The sequence below is a fragment of the Corapipo altera genome, unplaced genomic scaffold (assembly GCF_003945725.1).
Source record: "Corapipo altera isolate COAL_440 unplaced genomic scaffold, ASM394572v1 180, whole genome shotgun sequence".
Taxonomy (NCBI): domain Eukaryota; kingdom Metazoa; phylum Chordata; class Aves; order Passeriformes; family Pipridae; genus Corapipo; species Corapipo altera.
In genome coordinates, this window is record NW_020884915.1 from 4,370,363 (window position 1) to 4,394,137 (window position 23,775).

Below are 23,775 nucleotides of genomic sequence, written 5' to 3' on the forward strand. Positions count from 1 at the left end.
TTACACTCTCAGGCACAGATTAATACATTTAATACATTCCAGTCATGAGTGAAGTACTTATAGCAGAACAACTGCTCCTTCAGTGATATCATTCATTGGAATGAACTACAGCTAACAGTGACAAGCTGGAAAAATGCCCCCACTTTTCAAACTGTACAAATGGCATTTGGACACAGTAACTCAAAACTGGACACTTCATTTCAAGTTTAAAGCTAGTGGTCCAGTCAAAAGCTATTACTCCATCTTCTTTATTTGTAGTCCATGCTTTTGTGCTCTTTAAGAATCAAATAAATACTGGTGTAATGGTTAGCAACTGCCAGTTCAACGAAAAATACTGCTAAATTCGCCAATAAGTCTTTTTTCTACACACACAAATTTATGACATAAGAACTGAACCCATTCCTGTTACAATGTCTGGATAGTTTTTTAATGTAGAGGGAGACTCACTTTAGTGATAAGAGTTTAAACCTCAACTACTTTTTCCTTCTTTCTGGATCATACATCTGGATAGAGAAGAGCGTGAGACAAACGACCGGCGTGTGTGAAAGCTGAGGTGCACTGAGCTGGCCCGTGCTCAGCCCCATCAGACCAGCACAGGAAAGTGCTCTCTGTGGCTCTGCAGCCTCTTGCACTGACTGCTCTTTCCCTTTTGCATTTCCACTGGGATTTTTTAAAAGCAAAGGGATCATTTGCACTGGGATTATTTAAACGCGGCGCAAGATCTGCCCCCTCCTCCGCGTTAATTAAGAACTGGATGGAGAAGGGGGGGAAACTGGGCTGGTATAATCCTCTTTGGTTCACTATTTACAAGTCCCTCTTCCTCCAAGAGACATTCCAAGCCTCCCACCCTGGCCCACCACCAGTGATAGATAGATCCCAGTTTGTGATCACTACAGGTGTCCTGTGTGCCCATGCAAAGGGAAGGAACGTTTCCCTCTGGCTGAGGGGGACTCAAGAAGTTGCCCAGGGAGTGGGGCTGGTTCCTTTCCATCCATTGCAACACCATGTGCAGGCTTGGGGGCTTGACTCTCCAATTTCTGGTTGATTTGCCCATGAAAATAAACACTGCTGAGCTCCTCTGTTTAAATCAGGTGCATCACACCCCCAGAGAAATCTCATCGCCACACGACCACCATGCTGGGGGCTAAGAGGGTGTCTGGGAATTAATGCTTATTCCAGACAATGGCTCTGCTAAAAAAATGCATTATTAGGTGCCACATCACACCTGGAAGAACAGTTATTTGGGGCTACACTAGTAGTTGTGCAGAACTTCTGAATTTGACTGATGTGAGACCTAAGCAGGGACGGTGGGATGAAGGGATAAATGCTCCTGTGGTCCCAGTGCCACACATCCCCAGCCAGCTTTTTTACAGTGTGCTGCAGGAAATGCTACATTAAAACAAGAGGTGAACACCCACTGCAGGCAACAACAGATTGGTTTCTAAAAGGAGAAGAACTCCCAGCCTAACACTTCTTCAGGAAAGTACACAGATATGTTTCCACAAACTCAGGAGATTACTTTCAACTTGTTGGAGGGGAGACAAGGAACTAAACCACAAGTAATTCTGGATTTTCTGAATATATTGGTTTTGTTCTCCAGCTTCCCCAGGTGGTGATTACAGGCCTGTTGCTTTTTGTCACTGACATTTGCAGTTAGAAGCCTTAAAAACACGATGCTGTTCTCAGGTTTCTTTTCCACCAATCCATGCTCTGCAGTGTCCCATCATGGGATCTGAAACGCTCAAGAAAAAGTGTCTGGAAACAGAAATTACTTTAATTCCCACATAAAGAACTTACATTTTCTTTTATTCAGTTTCTTAAAGATGCTGACACCGAGAATAGGAAGGATTTGACGATGTTCTAAGTAATTTCATTTGGTGTCATAATTACATTTTGATTAATTCCATCCACATGGAGAATTATGAGCGTTTCTTTTTTCTTTTCCTTATCGGTAGGGCACATTTGAAAGATTTTGTGTTAACTGCAAGTAATGCAATTTGGGAAGAACTGTGACAATCTGCAAACAAAGCACCTGTAGGGACTGAGAAGGGATAAATGACAGGTGTAACAGGGGCAGGATTGTCCCTGTGATCTTTGCACTGACTGTATGGGAATATGAATACACTGGAAGATACTGTGCAAATTAGGCTGCTACTCATAATTCTGCCACCTCGCCTCTTGCACTGCTGGAACCAAACATAACATGCCCGTTATTTATCTATCCCTCTTGAAGAGAAGCTCCTGATGTGGCTGTGTGTTGAATGAGGGAGCAGAGCTCAGCAGTTCCAGCCCTTTGGTGTTCATGGACCTCACCAAAGGCTTTGGCCACTGGAATTCACGCAACCCAACGCCTGTGGCCTTCAGAGGACACAACCAAAACACCTTCCTTCAAAGAGCCAAAGCCCAGAGTAGGTGAACCGAGGCCTTGGCTCACTCCAAGGAGCTTTGGATTCATCCTGGCAGGGATCCCTGCAGGACCAGTTCTTGTGTGACCAACCTGACACGTTTTCAGCAGTGCAAGCAAGACAACGAAGGGCTGTGGATGACTTTTTTTAATAGTGCATTGTTTTTCTTCATCAGTTTTCCTTAAAAAATAATCTAGACACTCCTACTTCAGTTTATAAACACTTTGAAGCAGAACTCTTGTTGGTTTTCTGCTTTTACCCAAATGATGGGGTTTATATGCATCCTGTACAATGGGCCCCAGCTACGGGTCCTGGATCAATACAAACAGGAGTGAAAAATAACACTGTTCTAAACTGCTGTGACTAATTCCTTGGATTAGTAATACAAAAACCAATTCAATCCATACTGCAGGATTTTATCAGAGGCTGAGGACTAATGCAAGATTTTACCAGCACCTGCCTGCTTTTCCATGGAATAATGGCAAAATGTATTTCCAATTCTGATTTTAACTCATTAAATCCTGTTGACAAAATCATTAAATTTTAAGAATTGAATCAAATCCTTTCCAGAACGACTCTCCTCAAGGTGCACACATGGAAATCAGCCCTCAAACCTGTCACCCTTGGAAAAACCAACATGACTTTAGCAGACCTGATTCTCCTGCTGTACTGCCTGTGCAGAACACAGAGCATGGGGTAAACTGACAAAATAATTGGATTATACACGCACAATTCAGACTTTCAGTTACTGGGTGCTTTCTTGCTCCTGGTTTCCACAGAAAAGTCAGTTTTTTTGTTCCTTAAGTCCTTGTAGTGCTTATTTACATATGAAAAGGGAAGTTTATAAAAGAGCCTTCCTCTTTTACTACACCTAATAGTTAATAATTTCAATCTGTAGCCATTATCATCATATAGATTGACACAAATGGCATATGGATCATTCTGAGGATGAGGGTTAGTTTCTTTTAAGAGAGAATTGTTTTAGTTTTTGCAGGAAATTAATCAGGGGAATGGGCTTTGTGGAGCATGGAGCAAATCTAATCTGTTCTTTGTTCAAATTTGCCTTGCTCCAATTCCTAGCAATTGTAGACAACATGCTCTTTTGTTCAGGAGCCACTTGTTACATGCATAATTAGAGACTGCAGTAGCTGTGTTTAAAGAAAAACTGTTTTCCAATGTAATGTGTGATCTTGATAATAGTATTTTCATCAAAGGTAGCAATTACATTCATTAAGCTGGGACTGGCAAGGCAGCAAGGAAATTAAGTGGAAGGTGAATAAAAAGCTCCCCATTTCTTTTTAAAATCTCTGCCTCTTTATAAGTTGAAATGCACCACGTTGAGCTGCAAACTGGAAAATACATACTGAATATAAAAAAAAAAAAAGAAAGAAAGAAAGAAAGGAAAAAATAAAGTCCTCCTTAACCTTTCTGAATAATGATCCTGAAGATATCCTAGGGACACCTACTATAGATGCACTTTTCAAATTAAAGGGCTTTATTCTACATTAATTTCTTATGCAAGTTTTAAACGAGCTCAACATATGATTCAGGCCTTGAAAGGCTCCAGGGCTCTCTAGGATTAATTCACTGTTCTTTTCACACATAAATTAATTGTTTTGTGTTCTCAAAAACAGCAAACAGCACATAAATCAACCCGTTTAGAAAAGGCGCAGGGCTGGTACCTTTTGCAAATCACTGAAGTTTGCTCTTTACACTTCATTATTACAAGATGTAACTTTTAAAGGAAAAGCTGGAAAAGTAGGACATATGTTGTTAATTCTAAGTAGATTTCTTGAGTGCATAACTCATTTGAGCAATCTGATTCCTTGAAAGAGAAAAGCTGTGGAGCATCGCGAAGCCATTCTTCCAGGACTCTAATTATACCTTTCCCAATTAATAATTCAATTACACATCACTAATGTATTTGCAAACATTTCCAGGTAAAAAGAGCTAGCTGTGTGGGTTGTTGTTTTTTTTTTTTTACCTTCTTTTTGCCTTAAGCCTTGGAAGAGTCAGATTTGCAGATGGCAAAATGTGAAAACCTAAAGACCTGAGCCTCGGGCAGGCTGTGCCCAGCCCATGGGCTCCCCCAGGCACTCCTGAGTGCTCACACAGCAACCCCATTTTTTACCACCAAAATACAATCCAGATTTTATTCCAGGTACTTCATCACAGGCTGAGAAGTGGGGGAAGCAGGTCTGTGCCCTCATACCTTTGCCCTGCGGCAGGGCAGCACAGCACCACAGAGAAGTCACTGCTTCAGATGAGGGCTGAGCCCTAATTTTGCAGGAAAATCCCCCATTTTGGGGGTCTCAGCAAGAGGACATTTGCAGCAAGGAGGGCAAGTTTACTTTACAAGCTCTTACATAGGAAAGGTAGCAGAGGGATGGCAGGAGCTGTGCTCCTTCCTGGACAGGGATGTCCCTCCACTCAGCTTGAGGTTAAGAGAGAAAACTGAAGCCAGAACCTGGCTGTCCATAACTCCAAAAATAACTGTTTCTCCCTCTGCCCTTCCCAGAAATAGAACATGAAACCACAGCATCTTGGCCAAATTGGAATTTGCATAGTTCTGCGAAGCATTTCCTTCAGTTAGGAATGATTTAATTATTCTTCACTTCCTCCTCTAGAAATCATTCCTGGATAATGAGGTTAGCATAGAGCAGATATGTTTCAGTCAAGAAATAGATGTAATTTAGTGCCAGAAGGCTTTTGCAGTTAAAAAAAAAGGAAAAAAAAAGATTTTTGGACACTTCTAAACAGAAGCAGCAGGATAGAGAGGGTTGGCTATTAAATTACAATAGTCTGAGACACCAGATCATCGGGTGCTTTAACCCAGTGTTGTGTCAGCCCCTCAAGAATCAGAGCACAACCACAACCCTCCTGCAGCCCAGATTCTTACACAAGGGTAACAAGGCACATTTTAAATAATTATTAAATAATGACAAGCTATATTACCTCCAGAGAATTGTTTATCTCTGCAAATTGGATCACTGGAGTCAAAGTACAGTAGAGCTAAAATACTTCCAGCACTAAATGGAAGATCTATTGCTGCACCTTCCTTTGGTCCTTGGAAACTGTGAATCCTGCATGGCAGTCAAATATAGTTTATGACAAATATCCTGCTGAATCCAGCTTTTATTATTCAAGCAACAATCAAAACAGCCTGTCCTATCCATCAAATGTAGGCATTGCTGCAATTAAACTGGGAAAATGGTTTTCCTTTTAAAGCTTGGTTGGTCAGACACTGAGAAGACCTAAATAACACATAATTTAAGAAAGGAGCAGAACAGTTTGTGTTTGGTAGGAGTCATACAGTAGAACACAAGGAATTTTTCACTGAACATGAGGAAAACAAGGCTATGGGTATAAATAGAGCCTTTGTATCATTTAACCTTCATATCACATTAACCATCTTCTAGGGCATCACAGGGAGTCACTAAACATTTTCAGAAGCTGAGAAAGGACCTAAGCTGAAAAAAGTGCTTTGCCTCAATTCTTATGGGAACAGTTGGAGCAAATGCTGGATTTGGTGTGTAAACATCCTCCCCCACAGAAACAGAATGTCTGATGGGTTCTATACTAAAACAAACAGCACCAGCTTTGGCACTAAAATATGTTTGCTCTGTACCAACTCTCCCCTCAGCACCTCCATTAACAAAACAGATTCTGTGGAGCTTTTCACTATTTAACTATATTTCAAGAACCTTAACTTTAAATTTTTTAATTATGACTCAATTATTTTTAGGTCAGTTTAGCAAATTCCTTCTACAGAAATCAAAAAAATATCCAGAGAAGCTAATGGCTTTCTAACATGTAATTATCATGTCTTTGGATGCCAACTAAACCAAGGCAAAAAAATTCAGCAACACAGTATCAAATTAAAACTGCTCTGGTTATATTGAAAAATTTGCATTTAATTTGCATCTTTAGGATGCAAATTAGCGAACAGGAAAATCTTGCAGCGTGTCCTTGAAAACAATTCAGGCCAAAAATACCCAAGGCAAACTTAATGTGATGACCAGGATGATCAGAAAATGATCCTGTTCCTCTGACAGGTGGGTCATCCCTTCAGTCTTGGCTGAATGTTCCTAAGAGAAGGCAGGAACAGCCCCTTGGGGAGGAGAACGTCAGCTCTGGATGTGCCAAGAGCTCCTTGTGTCCTATGGAGTGGAGACCCAACCAGAGTCCTTCTGCAGGCTCCAGGATGGAAACTTCCCCAAACAGCATCCACAGAACTCAGGGGACCCAGAGAGTCAAACTCCACATGAACCCATCATATTCCAGCTCTTCCCTTTGTTTCCTCTACACCAGGAGAGAAAGGCATCTCACAGCTGGAAACAGATCCCTGAAAAATGCTCGATGAACATCTTTTTCTGCACATTCATAAGTCCTCACTGTGCATATTAAATGAATCCAGATCTGAAAGTGCTGGTTACTTGGCTATTGAGTCTTCTGTCAGGTGCTTCTCCTTTAGTGAAGCCACCTTGACATTTTTTTAAGTCCTCCAGTATTAGCAGCTCTACAACTACTGAGACAGAGAGAGAACAGATGTAAATCCAAATGATCTTGAAAGACAAAATATATAAAAATGCTACTACTGCCTATTGAGACTGTACATATTTTTGATTTATATTTTTAAATATTTCACCAGAAAAAATGTTACACTGCACACTCCATGTTCTTTGGAACATTAATATACCAGTGTGAATCAACATTTGAAGCTATTAGGAAACACACTGGTTGTTTCTAGTTACCCAATGCATTAGACAGTTACTGCACATGAACAGATTCTTTTCAGAGGATGATAAATGCCAAGATTTCAAAGCAGCTTAATGATGTCTCTGGTATCAGATAACAAGAAACTCCCTCAATGCCACTAAGCTGGACTTTGTTAATTACAGCAGCTGATCTTACAACTGGCATATTTAACTGAAATAATGACAGTAAATCCCATTTGTCAGCCTGGATTCATCCTGCACTGATGCTTGGCTGTCTCTGCTGTGGGCTCAGGGCTGTCACCTGCATGTACAATCAGCCACACTACCCAACTCCAGAGAGCCAGTCCGGAGGAGTAAGGTTTCCAGCCCTGTCTGCTCACCTGGACACTCCAGAGAAGAAAACTCCGTGCAAAATGCTCTGCAACGACTGTATTTTGGTCCAACACACAGTGCCTCTGTGTGAACACTCTTTGGGAGCTGTACAGTACACATTCATCTGCCAGTCAGCTCTCCCTGGATTTGTGCCTCCACCCCCATTTTGCACAGAGATCACATAACAGGTAAATATTTATGAAGTATTTGTGGGAGCTGTAACCACTTTCACGTAACTCTCACAGGAGATCTGACACATTGCTTCACTGAATACATTCTGGGGTTGAGGAAAAACATTTCTTCAGCTTTTGTGTATCCAATATAAGCCCAGGGAAGTCAGACAGCTGCTTTCAAAGTAGTCTGGGTTTCAGACTTGGTAGGAAGAGCTTGAAATGTGTCTCTCACCAAAAGATTTTCAGGTGGAAATGCAATAACACGTTAATTAGAAAAGTCTTTACACAGCAAAAGGCTCCCAATGAACAATTACTCTGTGTTTCACATTAGCCTTTTCTAACACAATCTTTACGTGGGGAAAAGAAAATATGGAAGAAAGAACAACAGCATAGAAAACATGATATAAAATGTTGTATTTGAGTATCTCCCAAGTAGTGAATAAACCCTTCTGCAGAAATCTGCCTCAGACCTTGATCACCAAGCAGAACAGAACTAGAAAAACCTGACAGATGATACAGTCACTCTCTCCTGGTGAAAAACCTGCAAGATCTGGTAAAAATTTTAAATGACAGATTATTAGAGAACCATGACCCAATACACAAGATTAGTATTGTATCAAGTCAAAAATAAAATTCAGGCACTTTTTAATACATCCTCAATACAGGTCTTTTCCTCTAAGCAGAGAAGCTCATATGTGACGTTTCATACTGAAGATGCTGTTCCAGGACAACAGACCTGGGCTGTCAGACCAGATCAGATGGGCTGACTGAGGGCATAAAAAGGGAAAATTCACTAATATAAATACATATTGAGGACATAAAGCAGCTTTGAGCCCTGTCATTAGCACAGAAAGCCTCACAACATTCCCAATGCCAGCTCTGCAGCCTGTGCCCACAGTGCCAAATGCAGAAATGCAGTTTATGACCATCCATAAATGCCTGCCTCGAACCAAACAGGGGCTGGGGAGCACAGGCAGCTCTTAACAGCCCCTGGACAAAGCACAGCACTCCTCATTGCTAAACCAACATCTGTGTTTAGAGGTAAGGGGATGAAATAATGCCAGGTTGGACGGGGCTTGGAGCAACCTGGTCTAGTGGAAGGTGCCCCTGCCCATGGTAGGGGTTGGGACTGGATTTAAGGCCCCTGCCAGCCAAAAACACTCTGTGGTTCTCTAACTCTTCCCAGAATCAGTGACCAGAACAGCCAATGCTCTCCACATGTCCTTTTACAACAATGATGAAAGAAACTCAGAGATTAAAATAGATTTGTGCACGTATTCCTCCACAGAATTTTGTAAATAAATATCAAATACAAGACATACATTTCTTTCAAAACTCTGTACAAAATACACCACACATGACCGAGAGATGTGAAATATTTACAGCTGTAACATTTGTTAAAGGCTTGACCTTGCTTTTCTGAAATGAACTGTTGAGTAGCTGATGAGGATGTTCAGGTTGTTTCCTGGGCTATGAAAGAAAGCCTGCAAACCACCTGAAATGCATCAGTCATTATGATAACAAATAAAATAACAATAACAACAGTAATAATTAATGATGATGCTAGAAGAAAACTTCAGAAAACATCTAGTCTACCCTCCTACTCTTGTAGTTTTGAAAATCTCAAAGCTGTTGATCAAACTGCTTTGAGAGGGGCTTTTTTATTGGCATAAGGACAATGACCACAGTAATTCCTTGCCTATCTACAGGCAAAGTGTGCATATGAGGGGATTAATTCACTAAAGTAGCTGGTTCCCTTTGAAGCTGACAGAAAGTCAGAAAACTTTTTAATGGTGCTTTTCATCCTTGCTGGTTTCTTTGTGTAAGGCACTGCAATCTGCCTGTTTTATAAAATCCTACTTGTTAAGTGTCATTTGCCCCAGTTTTGCCAGAAAAATCCTTTGGGAGTCTCAGCCTGTAACATTCTAAACTCCAATCAAAGTGAATCATCAGTAAGCAGCAGCTTTAAAAATGAGATTCTTCTAAGTCAGCCAAAACCAGAAAACCAACCCTTCCCTCCCCAAAACACTTGAAACAGATTGCCAATTACAGCAATTAGGATGATTTTTCATATATTAAGCTTCCTGTCTCTTGATTATTAGTTAATTAGCTCTCCAGCACTGAAGAGGTTTCTGCAGTAAATAAAATGTCTCATTTTAAAGTAAACAGAGAGGGATAAAAAACCCAAATACTTCCCATCCCCCTGCCCCTTTATGTCTTTCAAAAGGGGAAAAATTATGCTGGAGAGCCACTAACTTTAGGAGCAAGTTTTCCAGTCTGCAAATTAACAGTACCTCCCTAACTCCCAGGAAGGATCTGAGGATTAATGCTTGTAAAATGCATTGAACATGGAAAGGCCACTGTGAGGTAGTATCACAGCACTCCTATTACCCAGCTTATATCTCTGTCTTTTTGCAGAACTACTAGAGCTTTTTTAACCCCATTTCAGAAAGATTTCAACTCAACCTTTTATGAAAGGAGAACTATAAATAGCCTCTTAGATTAAAACCCTTAACAGCTGAGAAGGCTGGGAAGGGAGGTGGATATTATCCACCTTTCAGGAGTACAAATTGGGGCTGGAAGGGCTTAATTACAAAGATATCCTTAAGAACACACTAAGGGCTGCTGTAAAAATTACTTCAATTACAGCAGCTCCACAGCTGGGAGAGAGGAAACCACTGCTCCTCTCTCTCCTGTAGAGCCCTTCCTCCCAGGTGGCTTAACAGAACCTCTCCCACCAGTTATGCCAAGGATTTGGCTTCCTTTGTTTTCACTTTGAAATCCCCAAGTGGAGATGCACTGCTTCCATAACCTAAGGTAACTAAATCCAAGGAATTATCCTGGAAGTCTCTCAGGCAGAAAAAAAATACTTATAACCCACACTTCGGATCTGAACGTGGAATTCAGGATTTCACGTGAATTACTCACTCTCCTGAAATGGGGAATTCATGGTTTTCCCTATGATTTCATCTGTGATGATGGATTCTTATTTATGATGTCATTAATGCTTTTTGTGTTTACAAATAAATGGGTAATTCACAATGAGTGTTCAGGGAAATAATTTCCTTTAACAGTCAAGGTAGTCCTTATGGTTTCAGTACTCCTGTGCTAAGATTTTTGCAATGGTGCTCAACTGGATATTTGAGGTTCCTTCATATATTGTACCTGAAATCAGAAGAAAATAAATTAGCAGACTAAAAAAACACAGTGAATATATGAAGAGAGACCAAAATATCATTCTAACAGTCCAGTTAGAACATTTTCAATTATGAAGTGAAGCTTTACTGAGCAAGAACTAGCAAAGAATCATAATTTTATATATATAATATTATAAAATATAAATGTTCATGTTTTATTACTCTTCTGGCTGGCACAACATAATGATAAGACATTTCCTTGAAAAGCAATTCCTAAATAGCCAACAAAAATTAAGCAGTTCCAAATGCTATCACAATAAAAGCCAAAGGGTAATATTGTTAAAAATGTCAGTATTGGGTCCAAAGACTATTCCAGTAAACAAGGAATCTTGAAAATAGAACTCCACATACATTCAGATCTTAAAGCCAAAGTGGGTATTTTAAATTTTTTTGAACTGGAATTTTCTTAGTAGAATGGGACACAATGTTAGTGTCTATTTTATTGGTATGTAATTAAACATTTTAACTAGCCTTACATACACAGGAATTTACACCTAAAGTTTTACATTCTTGTATCTGAGCCTTTGAAACCATGTTTATGCAGTCTTAGGGAAAAAAATACCTTGGAAAAAAAAAAGCCAGTCATTCATCCTCTTTAAAATCACTAATGTTACAAGAAATACTTGTTAAGAAACTGTCACTCACCTATCTTGCAGTCACGGTAATACTTTTCTATTGGGTAATTTTTTGTGAATCCAACACCTCCCATCCATTCGATACATTTACTAGTTGTCAGTGTTGCAACCTATGAAAATAGTTTCAGAGCTACAGGATTCAATTTCCTGACAGTGGCAGTAAATCGTATTCTTTGTAGCTATTTAAAGGAAAAACAAACCCGGGAATAAGGCAGTAACTAGAACAGGTGGGAAAAGGAAGGGTTGATATTTTTGTATTCATCTTCAGCAAGCCATTTTAGAATAAAAAAGACATTTTTCCAAATCAAAGCACATCAAGAATTCACTAAATGTTAGAGCAATAGTTTCTATGTTGCACTGTCATAGTTGTGACCAGCAGAGCTGAAATGATCACAAATGAACTCTCACAGTGTCATTTCTCACGCCACAAAAAGAGAATTCTGAGAAAATTAAATCCCTGTAGATGAAGTGAAAATATTAATTCCCTTTCCTCTTTTAATGTCGTTGCTTCATTTTAAAAAATTTGTTTAGAGGCATGAGAGTGACTTACTTTACATTCTGTACCCGGGCTGAGAATCACAGAACTACAGAACAGTTTGGGTTGGAAGGGACCTTAAAGATTACCCAGTTCCAGCCCCCTTCCATGGGCAGGGACACCTTCCACTAGCCCAGGTTGCTCCGAGCCCCATCCAACCCGGCCTTGGACACTCCCAGGGACGGGGGTGGACAAGACGAAAGTACACCCACAGATCTCACAGCAAAAGACGAATTACAGGTTTACACGTTTGCAGCAGAAGGCACTTCTAAGCAGCAGTGCCTTGACCCCAGAGGATGGAGAGGCTGGGTTACCTCAGCAGCGTAGTACTTGGCCATGCTGGCCTCCTTGACGACGGGCCGGCCGGTCTCGGCGAGCCGCGCCGCGTTGTAGGTGAGCAGCCGCGCCGCCTCCAGCTGCGTGGCCACCTGGGCGATCTGGTGCTGCATCCCCTGCAACCAGCACCACACACACAGCTCACACAGCCCCGCTGGAATTCCCACCAACAACCGTTCCCTTCACCGTGGAACACGCCCAGACCCTAAAATAAATCTACCAAATCCAGGTGGATTCCAGTAATTCCGTGTTCCTTTGGACCTATTGACACTGAAAACCACCGGGCTACTGATGTGCTTTTAGGAACTGCATTCCTTATTTTCTCCCTCCCTTTCCTTGGCTTCAGGAGGACTGGGGTACTTCCTGCCTGACTGGCTGGACAGCAGCAGAGAACTACCTACTGCTTACCCATTTGCACCCCTGAGTATCAGGGAGAATTTTAGCCAAACCTTAAGGTCCTCCTCGGCACTGCAGAGACACGAGGAGGCCAGAGCTGGGCTTTTATTCTGCAGCTGTCTATTGAGGACATTCATATAGTAACAAACCTGGTTCCCTGGTGAGCTTAACCCAGGAAGACTTGCAAACTAGCACCTCTTGAATAAAGTGGAGCACTAGGAAGGTGACAACTTCTTGCCATGTCCCAGAGGCACCAGGCAAGGGTTAGGAGCAGAATAAAGGTACAGAGGACACGACTGAGGAATGGATTCAAGGGGAAGGAAAAAGGTGATGGAGCTCACATCTAACTGGCAGGTATTACAGAAGAATGGGTTTATTTAAGAAGACCCAAACATTATGATGATTGAAAATGAACATTTAGTAGTCTAAACCACAATGAAATCTTTCATCTTATTAGGACATTAACACGGTTCCCTCAGATTTGCAGAAATATATATGCAGGTCAAAATACCAAAATGATTTGGCAATTAGAAATTCCATTTCCCATTCAAAAGACGCAGTTCCAATCATTTCCTAGGTATCTGTGAGTGCTTCCTAAAATTTGCATAAATTATGAGTAGTGCTAATGTTCCTTCTCCTCAGCTGAGATGTAGGTTTCTTTTAACGAGAAAATTACTACAGTAATTACAATTATGTATCTTCCTTATTAAACTATACATCATTTCTGCAACAAAGAGTCTCTTTCGTTGTAAGATACAGATATTATAATGAAAACTAAATGTCTTCGTATAACACAGGAAATCTAACAGTTCAATCAGTTTTCCTCATCTTTTTATAATTTCTAGTGGCTCCAGAAAAAGGCCTTCCCCTCATGAAAGGGTATAAAAACTGGAACACATTCAACAGACTGTGATAATAAAATCAGAAGAGAAGGGAGTTCCATGTGTATTATTTTCAAATAATTTTCAATATTTTCAAAACTGCCAATAAGTTATCAAGCAAAAGGAGTCATGTCAATAATGTTTTTAAGTTTTAAATTATTTTTATGTTATTTCATATTACTCATTTTACTGACCACTGTGTTAACTACTTCTTTCTTGGAGAGCACTTCCCATATTTTCATTAACAAGTACCTGGAAATCGAAGATGCTTTTCCCAAACTGGACTCTTTCTTTTGTATATGGAACTGTATGGTCAAAACACCCCTGTGCCAGTCCTAACATCTGTAAGAAATCATAAAGAATATGGTCAGTAAAAACTGGTTAATTTAATGCACCTATTGGAGATAACAGTTGATCTTCTGGTCAGGCAGCTTAATATTCAGGAGAAAAGCTCAGTTTTGTTCCTACCTGCACAAATCTAAAATACAATAAAGGTTCTACACAGAATCTCAAGAGCCAGAATTTTACAGTTATTAGACACACTGAGGTGAGTTAAGATAAAAAAAGAGTTTGAGGAACAAGCCTATTTCATGCTATTCCATTTCTTGCAATAGGTAAGTATTTGTGAAAACCACTGATTCTTGAACAAAACTTATGGGTCAGCTGTGGTTGCATAAATATTAAGTGTTTCTGGGAAAATTTGTAATTACATGGGAAAATTACTGTAAACTAAAGATCTATAGATCTACATTACACTATTAAAGGAAAAATAATTTGAATGATTAGTCAAAGCTATTTTCATAATCAAAATAATTTCTCATTTTCTAGAGGACACTAGACTACCAGAATTAGCAATTTCCTTCAGAAGTTAGAAAATTAGTGGAGTGGAAGGAGAGTTAACATTTCTTCCAGTATTTTCCAACTCTGCAGAACAACTGTAGAAGAATTTAAACCAATTTTGTCTTTCCACAAAAAAGCAGTCAGCTGTCACATCAAGCAGCTCAGTCAAACCACCTTTAATGGTGTCCATGGGTATTTTTGGGCAGACCCACATATTAAACTGATAAAGACATGATTGACTAGATCATCTCTACCTTAATCATTTAAGTTTTTAGAAAAAAAAGTCCATGATACATAGGAAAATAACCCAAGAAAATGTTGCAGTCTGCTGCTAATCAGCCCCATTACCAGATTTGTTATATATAAAACTCATATAGAAGAGCCAAGGACACCAACTTCACCACCTGTAACAATATGTGCAGCTGCCTTGCACTAAAACTATCTGAAACTGTTTTCAAAGAGACAATTACATTTTTTAAGATCTTCATTATCTTTTAAAATTATTACTGCTGCAAAAAAATAAACTCAATATTACAGGGCTTTAGAGCTGCTGCTCTTGACAAGTACATTTCTCTCAATTTGAAGGAAGTAGTACCTAAGATATAACAACTACCTGACCTTAACTTTTAATTAAGGTGTAACTTGGAGTAATTAAGAGCAAAATCCAGACCATGTATTTTACTGCCAGAGCCTCTATATTATTTATATCTCTGGGAACAATGGGGCCCACAGCCCTTTTTAAATGCCAAATCAGACAAAGTTTAATCACAGGTAATCTTTAGAAATGATGGAAAAGTGAGTCCAATTATCAGCCACGTGGAAAGTCCAAATTTCATGAGGATGATTACTTCTGGTCTGTCTGCAAACTAGGGCAAAAGATAAAGGAGTTTGGTAGTACAGACATAGTGCACAGCAAAGTAGAAGCAAAGAAAAGATTACTTGCTAAAGTAAGTTAAAAATATAAAAACTTATCACAAATAATTTTATTATATTACTGAACCTGATTTCCACTGGGATCAGCAGCAATCTGAGGTCAAAACTGACTTTACAGAGAAACACAACATTTTGAAATTACTTCAAGGTCAGCAAATACTTTCCCCTAAGATGCCACATGGTGCAATTTTCAAACACAACAATGAACTGGAACAGTTCTGCTATAGAAAATCGTGTTTATTTTAAAAATAAGTTGACTTTTAAAAATAAGTTGTTGGGAAAACATCCGTCAGCATAAGGTCACACTTGCCAATCCCATACAATCACAGTTGGAAGCATTAATATTATACATTTCAGGGTGTTCTATTTTCCAAAGCTAGTTTTCTGTGTAAAACAAATTTTCATAATGGAAGATAAGAATGTTGACATAATTCAGTAGCAATAAGTTAACGACCACAGACAAGCTAATTGCCAATTAATGTTTTCTAAATCCATTGCTTATGTCACCAAAGAATTTTCCCTCTTAACAGTTGTTCCCACTTTTACTGGAATTTAGCTATAGGAACAGTGACATCTAGTGGTAGCTGAGCTTTTAATAAAGCCTTTTCTAAATCGTTTATTCTTAATAGCTTTAAATATTTCATAAATTTCAATCCAAACTGGCTGCATTCAGTAATAAAGCAAATGACCCACCTGTGCAGCAATCCCTATCCTGCCAGTATTGAGCAGTCCAATGGCATACTTATAGCCTTGTCCAACCTGTCCCAGGATATTGGTCTCAGGAACCTAAAGAATAAAACCACTCCATTATTCCAGTTCTGTTCTACAACTGCTCGTAGGGTTCACAGATGAATCAGTGCACATGTTTTATTTAATGTTCCTCCAAAGCGAAGGCATAAAACATAAACCAGACATTTGATCCCCAGAATATCTGATTAGAACATTCCCTGATTCCTGTGGTTATAACCTGATGACTGAGAAAAACTGCATCAAAATTTTAGAGACTCGAACCCCCTCGAGAACTGGGAGGGAAAAGTTAAAATATGCCAAATCTAAGGCATAAAACCCAGGGAATTTAGTTAACTTTCTTTCCTTATCTGTGGTCAAGTTCCAATCAAACACAAATTACGCTTCAACAGCTGAACTTACAATACCTTCACGTTGTCAAAAGTCACTGGGCAGGTAGAAGATGCTCTGATTCCCAGCTTGTCCTCCTTCTTCCCCACGTGAAGTCCCTCTGTGTCACGATCTACTATGAAGCACGTAATTCCCCTGTAGCCCTGGGGGGAATTAAAAAATAATCAAGGGCTGGTTTTCACATTAATATCACCACACAGTGGTCCAAATATCTCATTCCAATACTGAAATTTTACACTTGCTTAATACTGTATTACTAAAGCACTGGCACCCTTGTCTGCTGGTAATTATGGTTTAACATGATGTTCAATGAAAGAAAACCCCCTCTTCTTTTTTAAGTCAAATCAGGAAATTTTAATTCTAAAAATAAATATCTTCAAGTTATAATTTTAAGATAGAGACACTGGAAGGAGTTTAAAAAAATAAAAGTTTTGAACAATTTAGTTTTGTGTTTGATAATTACCATATTGGTATAGAAGATTTTGAAGTCTGCAGTTGACTCTTCTCAATTTACTTCCCATATCCAAACTGGGGACAAAACTTGACACAGGCATATTCAGCTAGGTAATTTTTTACTTGAACATGCTTTACTATAGGATACTTTTTAGTTTTCCAGTGCATGCAGCTTAAGCTGTATTTTGCCTTTTAACAACAGCAACTTGTCACTTAAGTCACAGAATATTCTGAGCTGGAAGGGACCCACAAGGATCATCAAGTCCAATATCTTAAGTGAGTGACCCATGTGGGATCAAACCAGTAACCTTGGTGTTATCAATACCATGTTTTAACCAGTTGTGCCAATTTAGTTCCCCTGAGAAGGGTTGGAAAGACTCAGACTGTGTGTCCTGCTGTCACTCAGAACATCACCAATGCAGGCTGTGCTCTTCACCTCAGCAGTTATGATTCTGGCATTTGTATTTTCCCTGGCTGAAGGAAGTTATTAAATTGCTCAGCAAGCCCTCAATTTTTGTTGGGAAATATTTTTAAAGGTTTGCTGCCAGCTAAGAAAAGGTGCACAGATTATTAATACTAAATCCACAGTTTCATATACATCAGCTGTCACTGAGATGCAACTCACTGAGGATGGATCTGCATTTGCCATCACAAAGAAAACTCCTGCATCTTCTGCTAAGCTAATCCACATCTTGGAGCCATTGATAACATAGTAGTCTCCTTTCTTCTCAGCCCGAGTCTTCAGAGAAAAGGCATCACTGCCAGACCCAGCCTCTGAAAGACAGAAACTGCCTATCTGTCAAGAGAAGGAAAAAAAAAGAATTGCAGTTTTTACAGGTAACAAATTCTGCAATGGAAATGCTGATAAACAAGCACAAGTCTCTTAAATTCAAACATTTTAACCTATTGCATGAAAGTAACTGAGTTTCAGATACGGAGATTAAGAATAGAAACACTAAGTAATTACACATTTCTCAAAGTCAACTGCTTTACAGTTCTTTTCCACAGTAAATTAAATTTTAATGAAACTAATAAGTGCCTTTCCACTTTTACCTCTCAGCTACTGATGACAGGATATATCTATATCACCCCAGATCTCAGCTCTAACCAGTGTTTCAAAGTTCATACATATTTTCCAGAGCTGCAGTCACACATTAGTCAGTGAAAAAAAAAACCCACTAACATTACTAAACTATAATATAATTTTAATAGTTAAGTAAAGTAAGACTTTGACTCACTGTGTCTTTAGCCACTCTGGGTAGGTAAGTTCTCTTTTGTTCTTCTGTTCCATATGTGGTAAACAATTTATTTGTTAGTGTGTTTTGGAGTTCACATAAAAGAGACACAGCTGGATCAACTTTGGCCAATTCTTCTACTGCCAATATGGTTGAAAAAAATGAAGCTCCAGTTCCTCCATATTCCTCCCCAAGCTCAATACTCATCAGCTGAAATGGAAAAGGTGCAAATACATCAATCTGTTAGTTCCTGTCAACAACTTTTCAGTCCAAGAGACTAAAATAAAACCCACAGAATGTGAGCATTTGCAGATCCTTCCCCAAAACTCGTTTTCCTTCAATACCCTTAACAAACTGACAGTTCTTCACAGAATTGTTTAGGCAGGAAAACAACTTAAGGATCAGCTTTAGGTCTCATAGCAGGAAAGGATAAAACTGAATCCAGGAATGAATACCAGGATATCTGCAACAAAAGTCCTCATGGCTGCCCAGCAGGGCATAGAGGACTCCTGATACTCTTTTCCAGCAACAGTTATCAGCCATGGCATTTCCAGCATTCTATGCAATTATGCTTATCTAATTAAAAAAAAAAAAGCAAGGAAGGGATGACAAGGAACTAAAAGATATATAATAATGTGATTTGGGGGAGGGAGAGGTGCAAAAAATATTATAACATGGAGAGTGATAATGAAGTAAAAAAGAAATTAAAGTTGTCTTGCTGTTGATCAAACTAAAATTTTAATGACTCCTTGCTTCATTTGAATTATATCCTTCAGTCCTTAAATCTAAAAATCTGAAAAGGGCACAGCTGGAGATTCACAAAATGATGCTACTTTCTGGACAAAAATTTCAGTAAAAGTGTGCAGACCCCTTGTTCAAACAATCCCTGTATTATGGAGTCCTCCATTTTCGAGTTCTCATCCATTTTTTGCACGAAAGGTGCCACTCGTTCCTGAGCAAATTTTGTCACTGCAATGAAGAGAAGAAAGAAAATGTGTAAGTATTCCAACAGTCTCTTTTGGGATCAATATAACAGGAATGTGGTACTTTTGACAGGTTATGCACATGTTCCCTAACCCTCCCCAAAAGAAACACGGTGTGAAGCACAGTCCCCCCCCAACATTTAACCAGAAATAAATAATAAGATTTTAAGCTAAAATTTCCCTTCTAGTTAAACATTTCTGAATTGTAACTGCACAGATAAAAGCTACCCATGTTCTTCAGCATTGTCTCCTCTTCAGTGAATGTGTGAAGTGGAGCACAGACAACTCCATCACTGGAAAGATTCGGCTTGAGTTCCGATTTGGAGGATCTAAAGGCACACTGGGAAAACCTCCAAGGAGCCAAGAATGCTGGAATATTTCTTCTGAGCTGTTGGCAAGAAGTACAGAACATGCAAACAGTTAGATTTGTACACACACAGCAATACACCTATTGTTTTTATTCAGTAAATGATTGGGAAACAGAACTTACATCCAATCCAGACAACAGAGGCATTATAGGTTCCTTCTTTCTTGGGGACCTACAAACTGTTTAGTGTTCAAAGACCTACTCAAGTAGCTCACAGGCTTTAGAAAGGTAAGTTTGGTTTGCAGGCCAATATACTTTCCAAGAACAGAATGATTTCCTGGAATCTGAAAAGAAGCTGGCATAATGGATATGATCTGGCTCCAAAAATAATGGGCCAACAGTAGCTAAGCTGCTGCAAAATGTGCTCCTGAAAAGCAGGATTCAAAAAAGCAGCAGTTTGACTGTGCCTCAAAAGAGGCAAAACAGAACAGTGACTCTGCTCTCACAGCTGCCCAAACCCACCTCGCTCTGTGGCTGATGCCCTCAGATCAGATCTTTGCTACAGATTTCTGTCACTTTTGCTACGTCAGCCTGAAGTGTGGAGACAGGAATGTCTCACCAAGACAGCTGCTGACAGAAACCTCCAGTGGAGACATAGCTGTGCCATAAAATATATGAGCACATGCCTGCCAACATTTTTGGCAGCACTCAGCCTCAACCCCACAGCAGCAGAACGACTGGCTGTGCCCTCACCAGGCGCCTGTGTAGCTCCCAGAGCACAGGGCAGTTTCACAGTGCACACTGAGAGCAGCATTCCTCAAAAAACAGCACAAACTTCGGGGTCAGGAAGTAAAAATTCCTTTGATCCTTCTAATAATTCACTCTCTTTCATGTTGGCTTTCAACACTTGTCATCTCCCTGGCTGAAGAAGTGATGTAAAACAGATCGATGAACTCTTTTGGTCTTAGAGACAAGAAGTACAAGTCTACTATGATAAGGAAACTCTGGTTTTAGCACAGGCAGATGTGCATGACATAAGAAAAAACCCTAAACGGTAAGAAATGATAATATAGAAAACAATATTGCTGTGAACATTCAATGATCATTCACATTCAACAGCCCTGGTACTGACTAGTGGGGCTGATTCATGAATACAAAGTCTGGATGACCAGCAATAGATGCAACGCTTTCAAATGATGTTTAAGTTACTGGAGTCACTGTGGGTCTTCACAAAAATAAAGAAAATGTTGTTTTCACAGAGATTAAATCCAAGGCAACCCTGTTTGGAAGCAGTCAGTCAGGAATGGATTATTTGCACAACATGCAGCTTTGTTGGGTCACTCAACACCCCGGTGTGCAAACATCCACCTGGGTAAGTCTGTTCTTAGCAAAGTCTGAGATGGAAAAACCTAAGTATACACACACACATCTGTTTAACTGCACTTCTCAGCAGTTACAGGGCTACAAACCACACATAATTCCTGCTCCTTCCACTACTTTATTTCGAAGTACAAAGAAAAGAGCAGTTTTCTTTCATGGTGGCACAAATATGATGAATTACCAAGAATATTTCTCCAGTACTGACCAAGAGCTGTCAGGGAAAGTGCACGGTGCCTTCTTAGTAGAGAACTTTTTGAAAAGCTGCTCAGCAATACTGAGGCAATAAACCAGTACTGGTGAAACAACAACAGGTAGCAGAATCACAGAATGTTAAGGGTGGGAAGGACCTTAAAGATCATCCAGTTCCAACTCCCTGCCACAGACAGGGACACCTTCCACTAGCCCAGGTTGCTCCAAGCCCCCTCCAACCTGGCCTTGGACACTTCCAGGGATGGGGCAGCCACAGCTTCTCTGGGCAACCTGTGCCAGGGCCCCACCACCCTCACAACACCCTGGGGTTACCTCTGCTGTTGTTTGAAGGCACCTGACATGGGAATGTAGAACTACCAACCACATCACCCAACACACACCGAGGGTGCTGCTCCAGGAAAAGCACGAAGCACAGATCTTGCACACCACAAAAAATACACGGATTTTTCTCCCATGGGAAGCTGGACAAACTTAATTAACAGCAGTCCAGCAAGGTCAGGCACAAGTGCACGGGGTGACACCAGCAGAGGTGACCTGCCAAAAGCCTGGCTGGCACGTGGGAGCTTTGAAACACCAACAAACAGCTCAGAGTCATTGCAGGTCACAGCCAGCACAGCAGGTTTGGAGAGCGAGCACCCACAGGAATTGTCCCCTCAGCCACTTCTCTTCCCTCTTTCTCATGCTCTCCCTCCTTCCCATCACTTTCCCTTGGAGGCTCTTCCACTGCAGTCAACCCAGGGAGTGGCAGGGAAAGGTGTCTGACCATGGTAAGAGAAACAAAGGCTCCAACACTTAACAGACATGGTTTAATGAAGCCTTGTTTGATACTGGACAAAAGGAACATTTCCAACAAGGTTACCTTGAAAAGTCTTAGAACCAGCAGGATGGATCCAAGGCATGGGACTTATGCTGGCAACACCCACACACAGAGCAGCAACTCACAGGTATTGCAGAGCAACGACACCCCAGTGAAGAAATTATGTTTTAGTTCAACGTTTATATTTAAAAAACCCAGAATCAGGTCACTATTTTACTGTTTACCTCTTTATTCTTAGAAGTCATGCAGTCATACAGCATCACTAACTTTCAGGTAGTTATTTAAAGTGCCTGTACATTACCCAAATCCTTGGATATTGCTTCCCTGCCCTTTTCTTCCTCTTCTTTTTCTGTAGGTAATGATTTGTGCTGCTACAGGACTCAGATTGCTTGCCCTGCTCAACACATGCATTTGAAAATTGGTTTGTGGGTTGCTGATAACATTGATTTTTCTGTTTATCTCCATCCTTCCCTCCATCTCAGCTCTTTAAAGACCCTTTCTCTTGGTTTCCTTCTGTTTCTTTTACAATCTAAAACAAGATTTTAATGCTGCAGGACCTGGGGGGAGCATTAAGATACAAACAGAAAAAGGCCAAAGCAATGTTTTCCTAAGCTTAGTCTGCTTACCTTGATGGGTTCCACTCCTGTACCCATCCCAGCTGCTTCCAGCAGAGAAGCCCCATCGTGGGAAGTTTGCTTTTCTTTATTTCGACTTAACTCAAGTGTCACAACACACCCAAGAGCTGCATGAGAAGGCCCCAGGCCAGCTTGTCTTCTCACCCTGCACAGTCAAAGCGTGTGCGTGGCACAAACACGGGTTTTCTCCTTATTTTGATCCCCCTTCCAGTGCCACAGGTGTGTTTAGAGAACCACGGAATCACAGAATATGTCAAGTTGGAAGGACCCACAAGGATCATCCAGTCCAACCCCTGGCCCTGCACAGACACCCCAACAATCCCACCCTGTCCCTGAGAGCGTTGTCCAAACGCTTCTTGGGCTCTGTCAGCCTTGGTGCTGTGCCCACTGCCCTGGGAGCCTGTTCAGTGCCCAACCACCCTCTGGGGGATTTAAGTAAAGGAGACCTCAAAGCCCCTCTGCTGCCGGGACGGTGCTGCCTCCTCACAGGCCATTTCACGAGACTCACCAGAACTCTCGGCACGAACTTACCCAACACCGCCCCTCCAGAATATATCCAGAATGGATACAGAAACCCACATGGCAGACATCCACAAACCCCCCTCACCGCCGGCAGAGCTGCCCCTGCCCCGGCAGCCCCCGCACCGCGACAGCCCCCAGACCCGGCCCCGTCACCGGCAGGCTCGGGAGCCTCCGTTATCCGGCAGGACGCTCTGCATCCCCCCCTTAGCCCGTCCCGCCCTGAGGCATCACCTTCGCACAGCCCCGGAGCCGAGCTCCCGCCGCCGCCGCCATATTGACCCGCCCCGTGACGTCAGAACTGCGGCCATTACGTCAGAGCCACCGCCCCCTCCCCGGTGATGTCAGAGCCACCGCCCCGCGCGCGGGTCTCGCGAGAGCGGCGGTGGGCGGGGCCGGGCCGGGCCGGGCCGGGGGAGGCACAACAAACATGGCGGCGGCGGGAGGCGGGAGAGGTGCGGGGCCTCTGCGGTGAGTGACCGGTCCTGGGCTTCCCTCGCCTCTCCTGCCCTCTTCCTCGCCTCCTCCCTGTGCCGGGAGGGCGCCGGGCGGCGGGGGGCTGGGGGCACAGCGCTCGGGGAGGGCCGCGCTGCCCGGCCGGGAGCGGGGCCGGGTCAGCGGCGCGCAGCCCCGTGGGCGGGGGACACAGTCACAGAAAGCACAGAGTCACAGAAACGG

At 41.3% G+C, this 23,775-nt stretch overlaps 1 protein-coding gene across 2 annotated transcripts; it reads right to left on the minus strand.

Annotated features, from left to right (window-relative positions):
- Positions 1-8,065: 8,065 nt before the first annotated feature.
- On the minus strand, positions 8,066-23,406 carry ACADSB (acyl-CoA dehydrogenase short/branched chain). Of its 2 annotated transcripts, XM_027655231.1 has the most exons (11): positions 23,332-23,406; positions 19,458-19,617; positions 19,115-19,215; positions 18,250-18,456; positions 17,637-17,807; positions 16,576-16,701; positions 16,115-16,207; positions 13,901-13,990; positions 12,350-12,487; positions 11,511-11,610; positions 8,066-10,833 (listed from the first exon to the last, which is right to left on the minus strand). In XM_027655231.1, the coding sequence occupies exons 1-11, from the start codon at positions 23,371-23,373 to the stop codon at positions 10,763-10,765; spliced, it is 1,299 nt and encodes a 432-aa protein (XP_027511032.1). In that variant the 5' UTR covers positions 23,374-23,406; the 3' UTR covers positions 8,066-10,762. The 2 variants fall into 2 exon arrangements, with proteins under 2 accessions (XP_027511032.1, XP_027511033.1); XM_027655232.1 differs by lacking the exon at positions 12,350-12,487.
- Between the last annotated feature and the right edge of the window lie 369 nt (positions 23,407-23,775).

Excerpts from the sequence above, each read along its gene's own strand:
- ACADSB (XM_027655231.1), bottom strand. The coding sequence starts at position 23,373 with ATGGCGGCGGCGGCGGGAGCTCGGCTCCGGGGCTGTGCGAAG. Across the intron at positions 17,808-18,249 it reads CCAGAGTGGCTAAAGACACA|ATAGGCAGTTTCTGTCTTTC; the intron begins GTGAGTCAAAGT and ends TTCTCTTGACAG. Across the intron at positions 10,834-11,510 it reads TTACCGTGACTGCAAGATAG|GTACAATATATGAAGGAACC; the intron begins GTGAGTGACAGT and ends TTCTGATTTCAG.